The 19,156-nt window shown below is 33.9% G+C and overlaps 1 protein-coding gene across 4 annotated transcripts; it reads left to right on the top strand.

Moving 5' to 3' along the window:
- Positions 1–153: 153 nt before the first annotated feature.
- Positions 154–18,593, top strand: LOC138333439 (uncharacterized). 4 transcript variants are annotated; one of them, XM_069281813.1, is made up of 10 exons: positions 154–236; positions 7,552–7,624; positions 8,110–8,589; positions 9,068–9,091; positions 11,921–12,973; positions 13,266–13,371; positions 14,582–14,645; positions 15,139–15,270; positions 15,806–15,912; positions 16,260–18,593. In XM_069281813.1, the coding sequence occupies exons 3-10, from the start codon at positions 8,229–8,231 to the stop codon at positions 16,405–16,407; spliced, it is 1,995 nt and encodes a 664-aa protein (XP_069137914.1). In that variant the 5' UTR covers positions 154–236; positions 7,552–7,624; positions 8,110–8,228; the 3' UTR covers positions 16,408–18,593. The 4 variants fall into 4 exon arrangements, with proteins under 4 accessions (XP_069137914.1, XP_069137917.1, XP_069137915.1 ...); XM_069281814.1 differs by lacking the exon at positions 154–236 and adding an exon at positions 3,193–3,433; XM_069281815.1 differs by lacking the exon at positions 154–236 and adding an exon at positions 6,242–7,307.
- Positions 18,594–19,156: the final 563 nt, after the last annotated feature.

Raw genomic sequence — 19,156 nt, 5'->3', positions numbered from 1 at the left:
AATATTTAGAAAGTATTTTTTCATTTTATATCTTCTCTGATTTATTCGTGTTTTCCCCCGAATGATTACAGTATAGCTTACTCTTACATTTTGGTGATGTGCTACCTACCTTTGTATTTTGCCCATCGATTATTCCCCTTGAATTGGTCAAAGCGCAGTCGCAATGCGGTATCTTTGAAATATTTCCGGTTGTCTGCAAGGATGTGTTGTGCGCCGTTTCCATAAAGATATTCGTTGTAAGTATACATTATGCCGCTTGTTATGAGACATGTATGTGGTGATATATCAAAAAACATAACTACAGGCGAAAAATTGCGAGAAAATAGTGGTATGGTGTTAAATCACTTTGTAAACACTGGATTTGTTGGCGGTGACAAGTCGGTGCACGACCTTACTGTCAAAACATTACCTGAGGCTAGGCAATAATTACCCTGTAAGTGTATTGCCTGTTCTATAAATGGTCTTATGCAAGATATGTTCTCAACGAGTCAATTAATAGAACTGACATAGTTGATAGGCCTAGTTTGATATATGATGATTCAGGTTACACGATCGAGTGAAACGAAACCTGTTAAATTGGCCTCTGCATGTCTTATAAAATCAATAATAAGCCTTGCTCCGGGTAATAAAACAGTCGTTTTGTCTATCGACAAATTGCCATGCAAATTACTTGATGAATAATGCATTGTTAGATCGATAACATGTGTATTTTATGGTTTTGTTATAAGTTACACACATTTATGAACGTAATTGAATGATAGAAAATTATAATAATTTAAACTTGCAATAACACGAACTTAGTTTTTTTCAGAATTTTGGCAATATTCAAAGAAAGAATTGTAAGCACAGGCTTGATTAATTACTTTCAATATCATAAGCAGGGAAAGATTTCCAGCCTAGTATGCCTTTTAACTGAAATATTAGCTTTCTCTCAGAAGCCACAGCAATTTATTTCCCTTTTTTAAATCAAAATTATAGATCTCAAAGCTTAAGTCTTAAGATCTACCGGATTTGGGCTGATCATCAGGATACTCAAGCGGTGAAGAGCATCCGGTTATAGTGTTCGGGGGTCCCAGGTTTGAACCTTGTCTGCCCACTACATTTTCCGCTCTCCAATATCAAAATTGGCGAGCTTGCCAACCTGTGTTTCAAATGTAAAAGGAGCGGATCAGTGTGGTTTGTACATAGATTTAAATACAGTCTCTGTCACTCAGCTGACACCTGATGGAGCATGCTTCTCTGCCTTAGTCGGTAGAGCCGTATATAGTTTTTCAGGCCGGAGACCCGGGTTTGATTCTTGCCCGGGGCATTCGACAGGACTCATATGTGTATTTTCTTTGTTCTTCTACACAAGCATTGGGAGTTCATTTAGCCTGTGACCCATATTCAAACTTCAGATTGAAGGTTTAGATGCATACTTTATTGGAAGTGGAGAATGCAAGTCTCCGTCAAGAAAGAAAATGAAGGCCATGTGGCAAGAATCAGAGGTGCCCAAAATCTGTACCCCCAACTAATTTATATCTGACAATAGGTTCATTTGTTAAAAACGATTGTTAAACACTGTTTTAATATATTTTTACCATAATTGATAAATGAAACAAATTTTCAGAACATCTGGTAGTATTTGGAAGTACCTGGTAGAATCCTGGTTTGGCCAATACGTTTGACATCGACATCTCCCTGACCCATTACAGATCATTTCACAAATGACTACTGAGTACCGCACTGAATTGCAGTACTTACCGCAATTCATTCATATGATCTACGGTATTCCTAATGTCATAAATAAATCCACTGACAAGGATCAAGTTAAGATCCACAATTATTGAAATATCATGTGAACTACAGAGTAAGATTGTTTTTTAACCAAAGCATTATGCACAATAAAAAACAACTTTAGTCTACAGCTACTATTTTTCGTAGTAATTAAATCCAAGAATAGGGTATGACATCATACTACATATACTACACTGCATATTAATTGCTATTACTGAAACCTTCAGATAAGTATACATTATTTTGTGTTATCATTGTTTCCCATAGTGTTAACTTCACATCTCAGTGTCTGTATTTGGATAGTACCGGTATATTGCAATAAAAGATCAGACTTGATAGACAGTGATGAAAATGGTAAAAGTATGGTAATTTCATTTTGATGTTTGTATTGTCAAATTATTAAGCAATGTATTGTGTAATTCAATGATGACATCAGAAAGTAGCTATACTGAAATAATAACTAGTAACCTGAATGTATCAAGGTTGACTCAATGTTGTTCATACATCTCACCATAAAGCTAGTAAAATAATCAGAAGTACAGAGTAAAAGTCTGAGGTGACAATGCATGTACTTAAACATTCTATTTTAAATGTTCAATTGAAAGCTATTTGACTGAAATTGAAAGAGATCTCAGTGCTCCAGATAATTTTTGGAGGAGTTTGGTAATTGTACTCGCACTTCTGAAGGAGAGATGTGCTGCTATACGAACCCAAAACACAACAGATTCATTGCAATAAAAGTGATGTGGCTATAGTATGAAGTAATCAATGATCAGATAGTAATTGTGCAAATATCTATCTGAAACAAGAGCACAGTTGATGCAGACTATTGAAAATAACAAATTTATCTGATTTTACTAAATTTCTTCTGATTTTATTTCTGGATGTAAGCGCTCATACTAATTAATTGGGTAGAGTGATTACAAAAATTGTAGGGGTAATTTGTACACATTCGTACAATTTTTTAGGGGTAATCGGTAGGTTTGTAATGGTTATTTTACCTGTGTACACATCTTAACTATATGTGTAGTAGATATTATGTCAGATTCTGAGCAGTGGTAATTACATATAATTGATTTTCTTATGCTAATAAGCCATAAGGTCATTTCATATACTAGTATACAGTAATGTGTTTAGCATGCTTGATCATGTTCCTTACAAATTAGAGCTTATTTTATATGCATTGGCATGTGTTGTGAGGTAATACTGTAGCAAAATTCCCTGGAACAGATTCACTTTAAGTTTGTCCTTTTCAAATATTTTTTAATCTTAAATGTAATGGACATTTAAAGTCATGAATATTCATGACAAATTGAACAAATAGGCTTTTAAGATTTTCAATCAGTAGAAATGTAAATTTAAACTGACATTTTAAATTTTTTATAGTTAAACACCAAGTACTTATGATTTGGTGAAGTATAGAAAGAACTTTCTTATGCTAAAATTGACCATGCACCAGATAATTTTTTTTCTATTTGAATTTAAATATTTACTGACATAAGTTAACAAGCTTCGGTTAGCTATATATCTAGATAGTGTATACTGTGAGAAGGTCTCGGTGTAAACAGACATGTTGTAAAGTAGATCTTCAAGTGTCTCAATAAAAGGCAATAATGCCTTAGGTGACAAGTTCTAGGAGATTTCTGGATATCGGCACGTAAGTTTAAGTTTACTGTTTGACAGCATGTCGCCACTGGTCATAACTTTAAAAGTTAGAAGTAAAATTTACATTTAACTTACTCTTGTCTAAAAGATAAGTCAGACACAGCCAGTCAGTTGTCCCGACAAGCCTATCAGAGATAACTTTCATCTGGAGGATTTAGCATCAAGGTGTAAAAGGCTCCTCATGGATTTACTTAGGTTTATTTGCTAGGTTACTTTATCTTTTGTACAATACAGTAAATCAACAATTTCATTTGTCTTAATGATATTATTTTAATCACCACAGTCACAAGCTCAAACTGTTGATTTCATCTATCATGAACGCATGGAAAAATTGTAAGCTGTACATGTAACTCCTGCTTTCCTTAAAAACTGTTCACTAAAACACTGTAGTAAATAACTACCGTATCCAACCCAATAAGGGCCAATGTCCTTATAAGCACCCCTCCCCATTTTTGAGGCCATGATTTCAATTGCCCAGGCATAAATAAAGACCAAAACTGTACAGATTTGCAATAATTTCATCTTATTAGCACTTTTTAAATTTTTTAAATGCCTTTGGCGCTTATTGAGTCGAATATGGTTGGTAACTGTTATTTTTGCTCTCATATTACCATGTAGTCATCTCTTCTATCTCTTACAACACTAGTAAGCACTAGGCAGTAGCATTAAATTGGATTTGGAGGGGCTTATTTGATTACAAAGGGTATAAAACAGTGACCTTTTTATATTTGTAGTTTGTTAATATTGCAGAGTCATATTGATGTTCTTAATGGTTTCAATATGGTACTGTATATATAGGCTATTGTCATAAATCACCGAGAAGTTGTTGTGAATCACGTTGAACTGAACTTGAATGTGAACACCTTGAAATCTCTGGAGGAGTTTTGACACATTTAAGGTCAAAGTGGTTATTGCCTAACTCAGAGCTTGCTAACCCAAAAGGTGATTTATTGGTGGGAACATGTTCAAGTTTAAAAGTAAATATACAGTATGTATAAACATGTCTACTGATCTTATATAGTATGTTACTTTATTTTTTTTGTGCTTTAAATTAATCAAAAATAAAATGTTTGGCTCTTTTATCACTGTAAAAATCAATTAAAGCTAATTTCAAATATAAGCAGCTTCATGCTAAAAAATATATGTACTTTTAAGGTTTAATTGTAAAAAGAATACTATCAAGACTTTATTGAAAGTAAATGGTACCTTAATTGTCAAAACAAAGTTGAGAAAAGTAGTTTAAGGTCCTGAAATACATATGTATACATTGTATATATATATATATATATTATATGTATAGTACATGTAATTATATTTTGTTTTAATTTACTATTTTAGTAATACCCGATATCATTCAGTCAAAGAATTTTGCAGATACAATAATAAGATATAATAAATTCATAATTACAATATATAAATTATAGATATATGGCTCTTTATAGAATTACTGAAGTAATAATTGTTCACAATGGCATAGACTTTCTGAAGGGAAATTTTTGTTAAAGTGTTTATAAAATTTGCATGACGTCTCAAGAAATACAGTAATGCTGCTTGTATATTTAGAAATCTGAACTCAAATTTAAAGGATCTACATTTCGTGTGCAGTCCTTGGTTGCCCCAGAGAATGTCAATCTTGACCAAACTTGCTGCCGTTGATGGCCGTTTAATAGTCCCCAAATTTCCGTTAAATATTGAGTAGTTTGTGATTAATGTGTTGTTTACCTGTGCCCTCACCTGAAAGTCTGTATATATATTGTGTGTGTATTGTGTGTACCTATATTGTTGAGAGTATAGACGGCTGGATTAGAGATAATGGCTGTTTTGTTTGTGGTAGATTCAGCATACCAGGATATACCTGACCAATATTTTCTGTATAATATACAGTGTAATAATGACTTTATTGTACTCGTCCACCTGTCCTTAATATATCTGGTTGTAAAATCTTATCGGGTCTAACATTGACAAGTATAGGCTAAGGCTACGTATAACATTCCGCCACCTACTACCTGACTTTGGTGATCAATACATACTGACCAAAAATGCTTAATGAAAATTTGTTTGTTACATGGTATATGAATATATTTTAAAGTTATATTTCATAAATTCATGTAATGTTCACCCTAACAAACTGTTGTAAAACATACAATGTGTGAATATGGATACATATATGATGTTTTAGATCCATAAAAGTACCAACATACCATTCTGACAGAGCGAAGAAATATACATTTCAAAAGCAGCCACAGATCAACGTCATGTTTAAAACTTTCAAGTTTGATATCGGAAACCTGAGTTGCATCATGTGACTAATATCTGCAAATTCGTACAGATCAGATCAGCTTGGAGACTTCGGGGCTATTTTAATCGGTACAAAAAAAAAAAAAAAAAAAAAAAAAAAAGGAAAAATCAATATTTAAATCATTAAATAACTTTGCAAATTAACTTTACAAAAGTTGGTAAATATGGAAAGTTAAAAACTTAGAGGGGCAGAGAAAAATATGTAGATTACTTTAAATGATTTTCTATTATGACAAAAAGAAAGTAAGTTATAGACCTTACAACTTTTAATTACAGATCATATACAGTAGCTATTACATATAGTCAACAATTTGATAAAGTTTGTGAGCAGAATCAGTAATACAGTCTGTAGCAGGGCTGCATTGCAAGGTTTGGTATTGATACAATTTGTATCACGATACCTCAAATTCATTATGATTCACTTAGATATATACAAAAACATGTTTACTGTTTCTATAAATGATTTGATAGATTTGGAATTGCAAGTTCTTTTTGGTTCATGCACTTTTTTTTAAGACAATATATCTATACAACCAAATTATAATAATATTTTGTGAAATTCCATTTAATTTGTTCACTAAATATTTCGAGTATTTATCATCATTGCACCTAGTTATCAACCTTCTGCCATCCTCAACCCTCCAGGTGTTCCGATCACTTACGATCTCTTTTCCCCTGGACTATCTCATAGTAAAACTGGAGGCAACAGAACAGAACAGGTAATTTAGTCCTTTGATGTACATCAAATGAGCCGTATAATGGCACACTGTGGTTGACTGTGTGGGCTTTGAAGTGGGGCGTCCCTCTCTCTGCAGTCTTCATAGAATTTTTTTGCAGGCATGTGATTGGTTCAGATTTGTTCCCTGAGATGCCTTTAGTTTTACTTTGAGATAGTCCAGGGATGTAAAGATCGTAAGTGACTGGAACCCCTGGAGTATCGAGGATGGCCCTCTGCATGATCTAAATCTCTTTCTGTGAAGACCGGACTAGATCAAACATGTACAACCTGCACCACTGACGTACAGAGCAGATTAAAGGATATTTAAAAGGAGAAACTGATTAGAACTACTTATTAACTATTCGGGACAAGATAAAACCTTGTTTTTAAACTTCTGACTTGATAAACTTGATATCTTCTTCTACTCAGAGTCGACACATTAGGCGTTGTTCAACAATAAAGGTCTTGCTACAAGAAAAGCTGGAGGCTTTGTTGTTATGTCTCATTATAAGTTTGGCTTAGAGAATAAACACAGCACAATGCTTTTTAAAACCCATTACCGACTCAAGTTAATAGACTTGTGTGCAATTTTCAGATTAAAGGTATCGAGGTATTGTCAGCTAACACAAAATATTTACCAAGTCCATGCTCTCTGTGCTTACAATGGTAACACACCATTCAAGTAAAATGTTAACTGTTCCTGTGTGAGACTTGTAATATTTATCCAAAGCAAAGCTGTCATATTTTGTATTGTTACTCACACACTTAAACAGAAAGCAAGTCCAGATCTGTAGTGGGGAATGGAGCCACACAATATCTAATAGCATTGTCCACATGGATGCACCTCAAGGTTTGTGTGTCAAAAAATTAATCCGTTCTCCAGGTATAGCAAATGTGAATGGTACTGTTATTTACAGGGGGTTCATTCTAACAAAATACTTGCACTTTTGGGGGAGGAAAATTTACATGTGTACTATAGTGAGGTCACGAAAGGCAGGAGTGAGATGTACTTTTGAGATCTTTATATAAAGGTTATATTTGTGTATCAATGAATTTAATCATACAATAAATATGAATATTTTTGCTGTTGATAGGTTGTAAGGGTTGTGAGTGAGGTGCAGTGCATAATTGTTATCACCACTGGTAGGATGGCTGTTCAGGACTGCGGTAAGTCACTGATCTAATAAGAGGAATTGATAATTGACTAATTAATTTCATACTGAATAAAAAGAAAAGATTATCAAGATACTGATGGAAGATAAAAATAATTGGAAAAAATGAAGATAGAGATATTTAACTTAAAGTACCTATAGAATATAGAGATTTCTAAATCCAAAAACGACGTTGGTAAAGTACAATTTAACATTGATTGGTCCCACCTTTGGTTATTATCTTAGAATTTACACTAAAAATTAAAAATAATGCCAAAATCGCTGAAAGGTGGAATTAATTGACAATTGTTTTGGGATCTAGAAACCCTTGTATTGAATGGTTCTATCTGAATTACACTCACAAAGTGAGTTGTGTTTCATGCTACCTTCATATGCAATAATGTAATTTATGATGCAGAATTCAGGACATGAAAACTAGTGTCATAATTTAAGGTGATCCAGGTGACTCATACTGAAATATCATTATTGTTTTCCTTACAGATTGATTTGATTCACATCGGAATGAGAAGCTGACTACTTAGAAATTGTTTCATGATGTAGACTACACACTACAGACATCTTACAGAGTTCTATAGAGGTTACATACTAGTATTTGAGCCATGGACTTCAGTCACTTTAATGGAGCCCCCGAAGGGCTTCATACCAGTGGGTACCGACCCAACTGTCGTATTCGCTGCCAGGGATCCAGGATCCATATTGGGGAACGGGAGTTTATTTCTGCTTCGGAGGCCCTCCAGGCCTACATGGACCAGTATACAGGGCTGAAGCCCAAGGGAGATAAATACGATATGAATGTGACGGATCTGCTTGATCCCAAGTCTGTGTTACACATGACAGCGGAGCGATCCCTGAAAACTGGGGTGAGGGCTACACCCACAGAGCTTAAACTAGCCCAGTCAAAGGATTCTATTAATAACTCCTATGACAGAATGAACAAGTCCAGTGCCTTGAGGGCTGAAGGTATGTACTTAAACGCATATAGTCTTACTTGTCATAGATTACAAGACAATCGCATGGTGATCAGAAGTATAAATATCTTTTCTTTTAAGTTTAGATTCTAGTACTTAGAGGGATGATGTATATTGCCATAATATTATATTTATCCTGTGTAAAAATTGACCAATTGATGGCTTTGGAGAACATTATATATTTACCCTGCATATATTCTGCTCATAGCATGTTATACATATATATATATATGTCATAATATACATGTAGCACTAAAAAAATTTTTTTTTTTTTTTTTACCCTTTGAATGTATTTTTTATTAACATGGTGTATGTGGTAGAATTTAATTTTTTTTTTTATCTGGTTCTTTTGAGTCAGTCTTGAATATTACCCTGGTAGATTATGTATTGGACTCTGTATATCCTCCCATTCTATATTATAAACATTTGACCCTATATACAATGTATATATTTGCCCACTACATGTCCAGGCTCCACAGGAAGGCGTTCCAGGGGTAAGATTGGTATTGTCACTCATAGTCGTCTACTGTTAACCAACTTATCTAATATATCTTATATTAACCAATGTATGTACAGTTTTACCGGATATTGATGAATACTTCAAAAAATGATTTGGCAATTGTTATGAAAAACGATGAAAATATCTCAATGAAAAAAAAAATTTGATATCACAAAATTTACTTCATAGATCTGTACCATTTACAGATACAATGCATACTGATTCCATTACAGGGATTTTGAGATCCCAAAGCGACATTGATTAGTTACACCTTCCAGTGGTTATGATGTCACAAAAGTCACGAAAAAAGACGACATCATAAATACAAGGTGGTGGGACTAATCAGCGGTAAATTGTACATAACCCATGTTGTTTTAGGATCTCGAAATCCCAGTATTGAAAGTAAAAGTTCTATAAGTTGGTTTATAGTTTCTCTAGAAGGGTTTGTGGGATAAAACACTGTATTTTACTTACTGTACCTTATTCATTAACAAATTTACAAAGCATTTACATGTACTTAATTTCTATTAAAATATGCTATCTGAAAATTTCAGTAAAATTTTGTGATTAATTACTCTAATTCTATATTTGTGTCACTTTGTAATTTGTTTCTTTGCAATCTATTACTATTGATCCAGGTGATGTTAAGAAGCTGTAGCCAATATTTCTTGGATAGCTTTCTAATATCATGTTATCCAAAACAAAATACAGTCCGGTCAACAATTGGTGAACTTAATATTATTGAACGATTTACAGTAAGAGATGCTTTGTGAAATTGTGAATTTATTAAACATTTGATAGCCATTAATTAAAAGCTACTAAATGATGCTAAGTACACTGTATGTGCATTTCCAATCTGTTGGATATATATCTTAGATTTACTATCAATTAAGATTTCGTGGCGACAAGGAATCTTAATGATCTTTTTTTTTTTAATTGAATAATGCTTTATTGTTTGATGACATTTGGGCCCTGCAATGAACATTTAAATGAAATATGATTTATGCCTTTTAAACATATATAAGGTAATACATGTAATTTGATTTAATTATTAAAGCACCCAATTACATTTTTATGTAACTTGATTCCGTAGTCAAAATGAATTTTAATAATTGTTTTATTAAAACTGAATTCATTTTGAAAAGAAAAGAAAAGGTTGGTTGGTTAATTTAGCTACCTTTTATATTAAAAAGCTTTTTTGTCTGAAGTTTCTCAATGTCATAACAGTGATTTACTTTTCAAGAATAACTGATACTCTTCTTTAATTTCCCTTTAAAGTTCATAAATATAGATACTCAAACTTTCCAGTATTAAGTTTATTAATTCATAATCAATTTGAATTTTTTTTTTTGACCTGTGTAAAGAGAGGAAAGTTAAAGTTAAACCACCGTCTGGCCGTAAGGGTGGTGGTATGTGAAGTTACATGCTTTTGATGTTGTCTTTTAAAGATCATACTTATATGGTATACAGTGTTGATGTTGTCTGGCATGGTACATCTATTTATATTCAATAATTAAATGTGTCCTTTAGATTTTGGTTATAAATACAGTCTCATTAGTACATTTACTTAGATTTTTTTTAATCATTTATTTCCTAGATAAATTTAATGTGTACTTTTATATATTGCTTAATTTCATCTACATAAAATTGGATTCTTTCATGTAATTTTAAGCTAATTTGGATATTAGGAAGAAAAATGTCAATCTAGTTATTTTCACTGCTCAGTAAATACCAAATATTGTTTTGAAACATCTGTTCTCAAACCTATCATAATTTAGAACTTACATTACGGACTATATACATATAGCTACTGGTAGTGATAGTACATTGTGCACTTTATATTTTACTGTTGATGAATTAATATATAGATAATTACATAATATCTCGAGTATGCACTGACATTATAAACTTATAAACTGTCTTTCATCATCACTTATGTAATCAACCTCTCTTTTCTGTATTTAAGTTAAGTCACTTGTTTCCTTACATAATCATGCACATTTTTATTTTGTTTTTTTCAAATAGACGTGTGAATGATATATATTGTAAATGTGTGTTACAATCATTCATTTTAATTTCTCTGACCTTCTTTTGTTTTCACCATCACCTTTATAATCAGTGATTTTTCAGGGTATTTTGGGAAAAACGTTTTTGTAACAAATTGGGAATTTTTAATCGCACATTTAAGAGCAGTTTTGGGAAAAAGTTTCCCATTACTGAACATGGTATTATAGGTGATTAATTTTATCAAAAGATGATGACCATCACAACAGCTTCAGAGTAGGTTGTTTTAGATTAAACAATGAGGGGAGAGATTTTCGGGTTTTGTTTGTCTTTCAGGGATTTAATTTTGGAAGTTTTCATTGTAATTGGGGAAAAAATTTGGGAGTTTGGCATTGGGAATGGGGTTATTTACCGACACCAGTTATATATATAAGGAGAAAAATCACTGATAATTTTCATCATTTTATTCCTAAACATTGCAAGACGTAATTCATTATCTATGTTTTTGTCCTTCATTATTTATTCTATTTCATTCCAATCATTTCAGCTTTATCTCTATGTTAAACTCGTATGGTGCCACCTCATGCATACTTAAATTCACCATGGCCAGTTCTCAGCAAAGTGACACGTTAATCTTTAAGAAAGAGCTTAATGATATATTTAATTATGAATAGTTTTGTATGAACATTATGTAGCTGTTCCTTTGAACATGCAGTTTAAAGTCACAAAAAATCTAAATCATTTGATAATTGATGATACCAGCTGGAGTAATATACCACTACCTTTATGTTATGCTTTGATATCTTTGTTCTGTCTACAGCTGAAGATGCTCTGAACCGGTCAGGAAAGCTATTAAACAGAATAGCTAAGGATGAGAAGGAACCCATAGTGCCGATGGCTAGTGAGGTTGGCAGTATGTCCACTGATGTCCTGTTGTCAATGAACCCTGTCGGCGGCTACAGTAAAGAATATACGGCTGCACTTGCTGCTGCTACACAGGCAGAGGAGCCTAAGAAAAGTGGCCATGTGTATTCTTACAGGACTGCACGTACGCGGTCAAGGTCACTAAGCAGAGAGAGGCCAAGTATAGTTTCTGAACTCCAGACTGAAATAAAGAAGGACTCGAACACAAACCGACCTCCCTCAAGTTATCGGCCCCCAGTCAGTGGTAGCGGTCGACTGAGGGAGCGTAGTCGGTCAGTTTCACCCTCCTCATTTAGACAGAATGATCGTTTATTTGGTAATTCAAAAAGTGCTTCCCATAAGGACAATACATTAGATTTGGACAAACATAAAGCTCCCAGCTGGATAGAGGCCCTGGATATTTCTAACCCTAGTGATACACTCTGGTCTAAACGTGACCTAATTGCTGGTCGTCCCCCTCCCAGCTGGGTCCAGGGCCTGGAAGGCTCGGATGTTCATAGTTTGATATCAGGTGTGTCAAACAACCAGACTGATATCAATAATCTACTTGCCCCAAACATGGACATGTCGGGTCTTGGGAACTCTACGCTTTCTAACCCTCCCGGCTTAACCTTTAAAGACTTAATGGTGACCCCCACCAAGGGTAAAACTGTGAACTTTGATCTTTCCTCAAATCAGGGGAGACTACCAGGAGAGAAGTTTGAAATTGCCAGTAAATTACCTAAGGAAGTATTAGAGAGTGGGAATACTAAGTTAGACAGTAGTGATGCGTTGGATCGCTATCTGGAGGGGTTAGGATGTGGACCCAAGCCTTCCACCTCAGCTATCCACTCAGACAGCCAGTATGAGCCCCTAAGGTGTTCCAGTCTAGACACTACAGCATTGTTAAATGGTTTAGCAGCCCCAACCAAGAGTGATATTACTGGAGCAAGTCCTATATCACGAAATGGTGAGTTTATGGAATGTTGAGGACATTTTCATATTGTCTTTAGTGTATTTAAAGTGCAGTTTTATTAAATTAGTAAAATTACAGATAATTTCACGCATTTTCTATACAATTTTGATTCAAATTTCTACAAAAAGAGTTTCTATTCTTTTAATATATTTTTTCTGACAAAATAACCTAGTTTGAAATAGTTTTGAAATTTATTACTATGTCCTGAAAAAACTGGATTTTTTTTTATAAAATTAATATTTTGTGGTTATTGTCTCTTAGTGATAGCCAAGTTTTATTTTCACAGGAAAGTCCCCTGACAGATCCAGGCGATCTCGGTCCAGGCCACAGACTCCAGATACAGACTTGGTGTTAGATGGGGATCGGCCCTGGGAAAAACCTCTGGCTTCTTTGTATGTATAGTCTTGTTCTTTCAATTTAATATTCAAAATAAAATGATGCACAACTTTGGTTCTCATGATCACAAGTCATCCAAAGGGAGAAATGCTCAAGTTATAATGTACAGTTGTTGCTGGGATAAAATTATATATTTTTCTTAAAGATCATTGATAAGATTTTACATTTAAAAAAATTTACCTGATATTCTTAGAATTTTTTAGCCCACCATCATCAGATGGTGGGCTATTCAAATCGCTTTTTGTCCGTGGTCCGTCGTCCGTCCTTCCGTCCGTCCTTCCGTCCGTCCGTCCGTCCGTCCGTCCGTCCGTCCGTCCTTCCGTCCGTCCGTCCGTCCGTCCCGTTAACAATTCTTGTTATCGCTATTTCTCAGAAAGTACTGAAGGGATCTGTCTCGTATTTCATATGTAGGTTCCCCTAGGGCCCTAGTTGTGCATATTGAATTTTGGGACCAATCGGTCAACAAGATGGCCGCCAGGCAGCCATCTTGGATTTTGATACTTAAAGTTTGTTATCGCTATTTCTCAGAAAGTACTGAAGGGATCTGTCTCAAATTTCATATGTAGGTTCCCCTAGGGCCCTAGTTGTGCATATTGCATTTTGGGACCAATCGGTCAACAAGATGGCCGCCAGGCAGCCATCTTGGATTTTGATAGTTAAAGTTTGTTATCGCTATTTCTCAGAAAGTACTGAAGGGATCTGTCTCAAATTTTATATATAGGTTCCCCTAGGGTCCTAGTTGTGCATGTTGCGTTTTGGGACCGATCGGTCAACAGGATGGCCGCCAGGCAGCCATCTTGGATTTTGATAGTTAAAGATTGTTATCGCTATATCTCACAAAGTACTGAAGGGATCTTTCTCAAATTTCATATGTAGGTGCCCCTAGGGCTCTAGTTGTACATAATGCGTTTTTGGATCGATCGGTCAACAAAATGGCCGCCAGGCTGCCATCTTGGATTTTGATAGTTAAGATTGTTATCGCTATTTCTCAGAAAGTATTGAATGAATCTGTCTCAAATTTCATATATAGGTTCCCCTAGGGCCCTAGTTGTGCATATTTCGATTTGGGACCGATCAATCATCAAGATGGCCGCCAAGCAGAGAAAAGATCCCTCTTTCCATTGTCAGACATAGATCATTCTTTGGTGGGCGCCAAGATCCCTCTGGGATCTCTTGTTTTATTATAATGTTTCTGACATTTTCCAGTAAGGCTCCTGTATACATCTCTGAAGAGGAATCAGGGGCTCAGGCTGGAGACGGTTCAGCAGAGGTAATTACCTTCATTTAATCGTGATCCAAACATGCATGTATAAAAACTATCAAATGTATCTGTAAAGGACGCTCGGTCCCAAGAGTTTGTCAAGTTTCTCAAAAGGCCTGTTCTTATATAATATAGTTTCTATTTTTCTACAAGATACTGGGTATGTAAATCCTTTTAAATGAGTTTGATTACCATAGATTAATTGCGGCACGGCAAATAGATAAAACAATTTTCAAGATGTTTGGTGACTTATAAGCCATATTAAAGCTATGATTTGGTTAGTTAATGATCACAGCAGCTACCCCAGTACTTAATGTGTTGATACTTATTAACATAAATTATCAAAGATGAAAAAACAAATTACCCTTAGTCAATTAACTCACTAGTTAAAATTAAAACCCTTAAAAACTTTAAACAATATTGTTTTATAGTTCTAGACCTGGACTGAAGACTTTTAGGAATATTCTGTTTAAGTTACTGATGTTGTAATTTTATTTTACAGTGCGAGACCTTGACTGGTCGTACACAGCCCGGCAGCCTGGAGACACTAAAAAACATGCTTTTTAAGTTACAAGCTGAAGCCTCAGAAGAAACCTCTAACCGTGAAAAAATTGCTCATATTATTGCAGAATCTGTAAGTACATAGTACAGTTTATACTGAATGTAGTTAGGTATATAGGTATTTACAATAGTAAAAGAATGCCATTGAAAATGTTTTGTTTGAGGTCCTATTAACAGTCATGTCATTTCAGGATGTGCTAGGTTTAGGAGGTAATGAAAAGCTGAACCACATGGAGAAAAATAACTGATTTATGTTCAGTAGCCAGAAATAACTTTTGATTGTTGGGTGTTTAAAGTCAAGATTTAGGTTATAACCTCTACTCGGGACTATGTCCCTGCTCCTTTCTCAACACAAGCTTAAGACCGGCTCCAGCAGAGTTAACCAGCAATATAAAATTGACAATTTTTGTAAAAAGAATATTGGTAATTATTGCTTTTACTTAAAAAAATAACATAACATAGTATGCACCAAAATCAAGGCCAGAATACCTAGACTTACTTCTATCATTACACTAGTGGTTATATTTTTATATCAACTTACTCCAAGGGAGATAACCTTGTCATCTGAGTAAAACAAACACTTGATTGTATGATATGATATTTTAAAGAGGAAGGAGCTCAATGCCAGCTCAGCCTCCCTACAGGCAGATGAGGATATCCCTGCATTGAAGGGTTACAACTATCAGGAAGAGCCAGGAGGCCAGTCACTGGAAAAGTGAGTCTTACTTTTGTTTTAAATTCATTTTCACTTGAGACACCTTATCATTAATTAAGTGATATTTTGTGTCATAATCATTTATTTAAATATACATATACATATTTCTATACACTCTTATACATATTTCCTCTTGACAGTAATTGTAGTAATCTGCAGTGTTTATAAAATATGTTTCATATTCTAGACAATAAATACAGACGATCTGTATTCTTGGAAATCTAGATGTATTGATGATTCTGCCTGTGAACATTTTACTGTCCTTTTATTATTAAATTAATAATATCTGTTATTGATTTAACTTTCAGAGCTAAACATAAGATATCTGTTTTTATTTTAACTTTCAGAGCTATGGTTCATCTTGGAAGGTTAAAAAATCTTGTTGAAGATGGGAAAAAGGAACAAAGAAGTCGGTCAGCCTCCCGTGACCGTAGTATGTCTCGGAGTCGCAGTGTGTCTCCTCTTCGTCCTCTCCTTCAACCAATCCTTAGCTAGGGTACAGCCAGACCTATATTTAATTTTTATAGTTCTGGTTGATCTTTGATGACTCCAGTAAGTGTCAAATAAAGTCTAATGGGGAGATTTTAACTCAATGAAGAAGCTGTGACAAATGGATCTTGTGATTCTCTATATATTTGATCTAAGGAAGATCACCCTCCATAGGTGTCGATGAATGGGAATAGACTATACTTTGAAAATGGAAATCTTGTCACAGTCTAGTGATCCCCATTAGACATTTCCAACAATGCAACATCCAGAAACAGTCTAGCTTCAGTAATGATGCAAGGGAGATAATCTAACTTCAAAAGATAGAACTGTCAGCCAGGACATAATGTCTGATCATTAATGTATAAAGATATATCAAAATGAAGCTTTAATACAAAAGTACAGTGTACACAGCGTTCCATAAATATTAACTTTACTCTGTCCTTATTTTATATTTAAGAATTTTAAGACATATCATTATCAGAAGAAACAAGCTGAGATGAACTTTCCATTTTGTACAAATGTTAGAAGGATTCGTGAAATGTTTGATGTAGTTTTGTATTTCGTGGATAACAACCTGTTAGACTACCTCTTAGATGTGGCCGTTTGAATTGGTGTCTTTTGTGGTGTAGTGATCGGTGAATCCAGTCACAAATGTTTTGGAGTTTTGTCGGCTTGGTTATCTAGTGTAAAAAAAATTAAATTTAGAAACAAACTGACCTTTATAAAGACACTAAGAAATATTTAAATCTGAAAAGATCTCTTTCTCAGAAACAACCAAGTGGTATTCAGAAATGATTAGTTATGTTCAAATAAAATGAATGTTTGTTGTTTTGGTTTTGAACTTGAAATTTGACTGTGCCACAGTGAATACAAAGTCATACAATAGTATCCTTCTTTGTAGTTTTCTTGAAATAATAGCTCACTAGTATTAAAACTTAGCAATTGTGTTGTGTTCCTAATGATTTTAAAGATTGTGTTTATAATGCTGAGCAATAGAATTAAACAATTAATTTATTAACATATCAATTGATTTTGTTAATTAGGTATGACACCTGTAACAAGTAATTTCATTTTTAAAAGTTTTCATGTGCAGCTTTTACATTCCAGACTGAGAGTTTCCATATAATATGTTGCACAAAAAGAATAAAATGATTGAGACAAGGCCATGTCAATGGATGCTCAAACTAATTTACTTTTAGTAATACCTAGAAATATAGTGGCAACTTTGATTATTTTTGCTAACTTTAAAGTGAATAGTCGGGCAAGAATGGCTAAAGTCGGTAAAAATGGTGTGAATGTATTCAGTATAATTTCTTATGAAATGGAAAAATAGAATCTCTCATCAAAATCTGCCTGCGTACGCAGAAATTAATTTAAAGTATGGGAATTCTAAAACGTCCTCCCGGCTCACTATGTCCGTGGTTACATTTCCACACAGCCTCGCTTTCGATGCTTTCAACTTTTCTTTACTTTAATGGTCAGAACTGGGAAACTAAGCAGAACTTGACCGTCGTATTAATATGTGATAACTTTTGGAAGGCCAATGAACGCATTTAGACTGGTTTTCTTTGCCCGACTATTCACTTTAAAAATGTATCAGTTGAGTTCTCATGAGTTACAAAATGTTTGTCAGTTAAGTGATTTCAACAATATTTTCAAAAACAATAATTTATTTTCATCAAATTCACTATGATTGAATTCATCCTTTTCAAAACTTTTCATTTTAAGCGAGTGAATTTAATTATGACCATGTGCTTCAGAACTAATGTCAGTTTTAGTCAAATATAGAGAACAAATTAATTTTAATAGGTTATTAAAGGATATTAAACATTTTTCTCGTATATTTTTTCTGATATTAAAATGAAAAAATGTTTCTAAATGTATTTATTGATTAAATGACAAAGAATTACAAAGTTTTATCATTCAAAATATGAAAGTGACACAGCAAATGTGTATATATTAATGCATTGATTAATATTTGTATCTGATAATTTTGAATTTAAGATTAAGCTGGTATTAATTTTGAATTTGGACCAATGTTGTTATTTAGTGACACCTAGATAACTGTCTGCGAATGTAACCCCACACGAACTGTGATATTACATAAAGGACCATTCCTACACTCAGTATTGTAGTTTATAAACTCATATTTTCACATTGTTTACAGACTGAAATAAAATTAATACATTTGTTCTAGTTGTCGGTTATTTTTTTTACCTATGATGAAAACATATCGGCTGTTAACCATTTATACTACATGTAATAAATATCAATCAGGTTGGCTAGATTAGTAAAATCTTACATTGGTGTGTCAAGTGGACAAGGATAATAACAACCCTCTAGTAAGTTGTTAGCTTGTTAGAACTAGGCATGCCGAGTGTTAAGAGCAAAATTCTAAGATGAGAGTTGAGTTATCCCTGTCCAATAAATGGCCCATATCGGATTATTTTTCTACCATGCTTAAAAAAATGATGGAATTTCAGATGTGTTGCAACACTGTTGTGCGGCAAAATTGATGAAATCAATGACAATACACACTGTTGTTACACTGCATATATTAATGTATCATGTCTAGCTGTCTTTTACCCAATCTTATTAAAATTAGACTTGTAATACAGCTCCCACTACGATACTCTACGTTACGCTTCAATGCAATATTGAAGCATAACGTAGAGTATCGTAGTGGGAGCGGAATTACAAGTCTAATTTTAATTAGATTGTCTTGTGACCGATCGGTCCCAAAATGCAATATGCA

Source organism: Argopecten irradians, chromosome 10 (genome assembly GCF_041381155.1).
Source record: "Argopecten irradians isolate NY chromosome 10, Ai_NY, whole genome shotgun sequence".
NCBI lineage: Eukaryota > Metazoa > Mollusca > Bivalvia > Pectinida > Pectinidae > Argopecten > Argopecten irradians.
Note: the sequence above shows the minus strand (reverse complement) of the source record. Positions and strands in the feature narration are given on the sequence as shown.

What these genes read in the sequence shown, in the direction of transcription:
- LOC138333439 (XM_069281813.1), top strand. Translation starts at nt 8,229, where the DNA reads ATGGACTTCAGTCACTTTAATGGAGCCCCCGAAGGGCTTCATACCAGT. An exon ending in CAGTGCCTTGAGGGCTGAAG is followed by an intron (nt 8,590 to 9,067) that starts GTATGTACTTAA and finishes CTACATGTCCAG; the next exon opens with GCTCCACAGGAAGGCGTTCC. An exon ending in GAAAAACCTCTGGCTTCTTT is followed by an intron (nt 13,372 to 14,581) that starts GTATGTATAGTC and finishes GACATTTTCCAG; the next exon opens with TAAGGCTCCTGTATACATCT.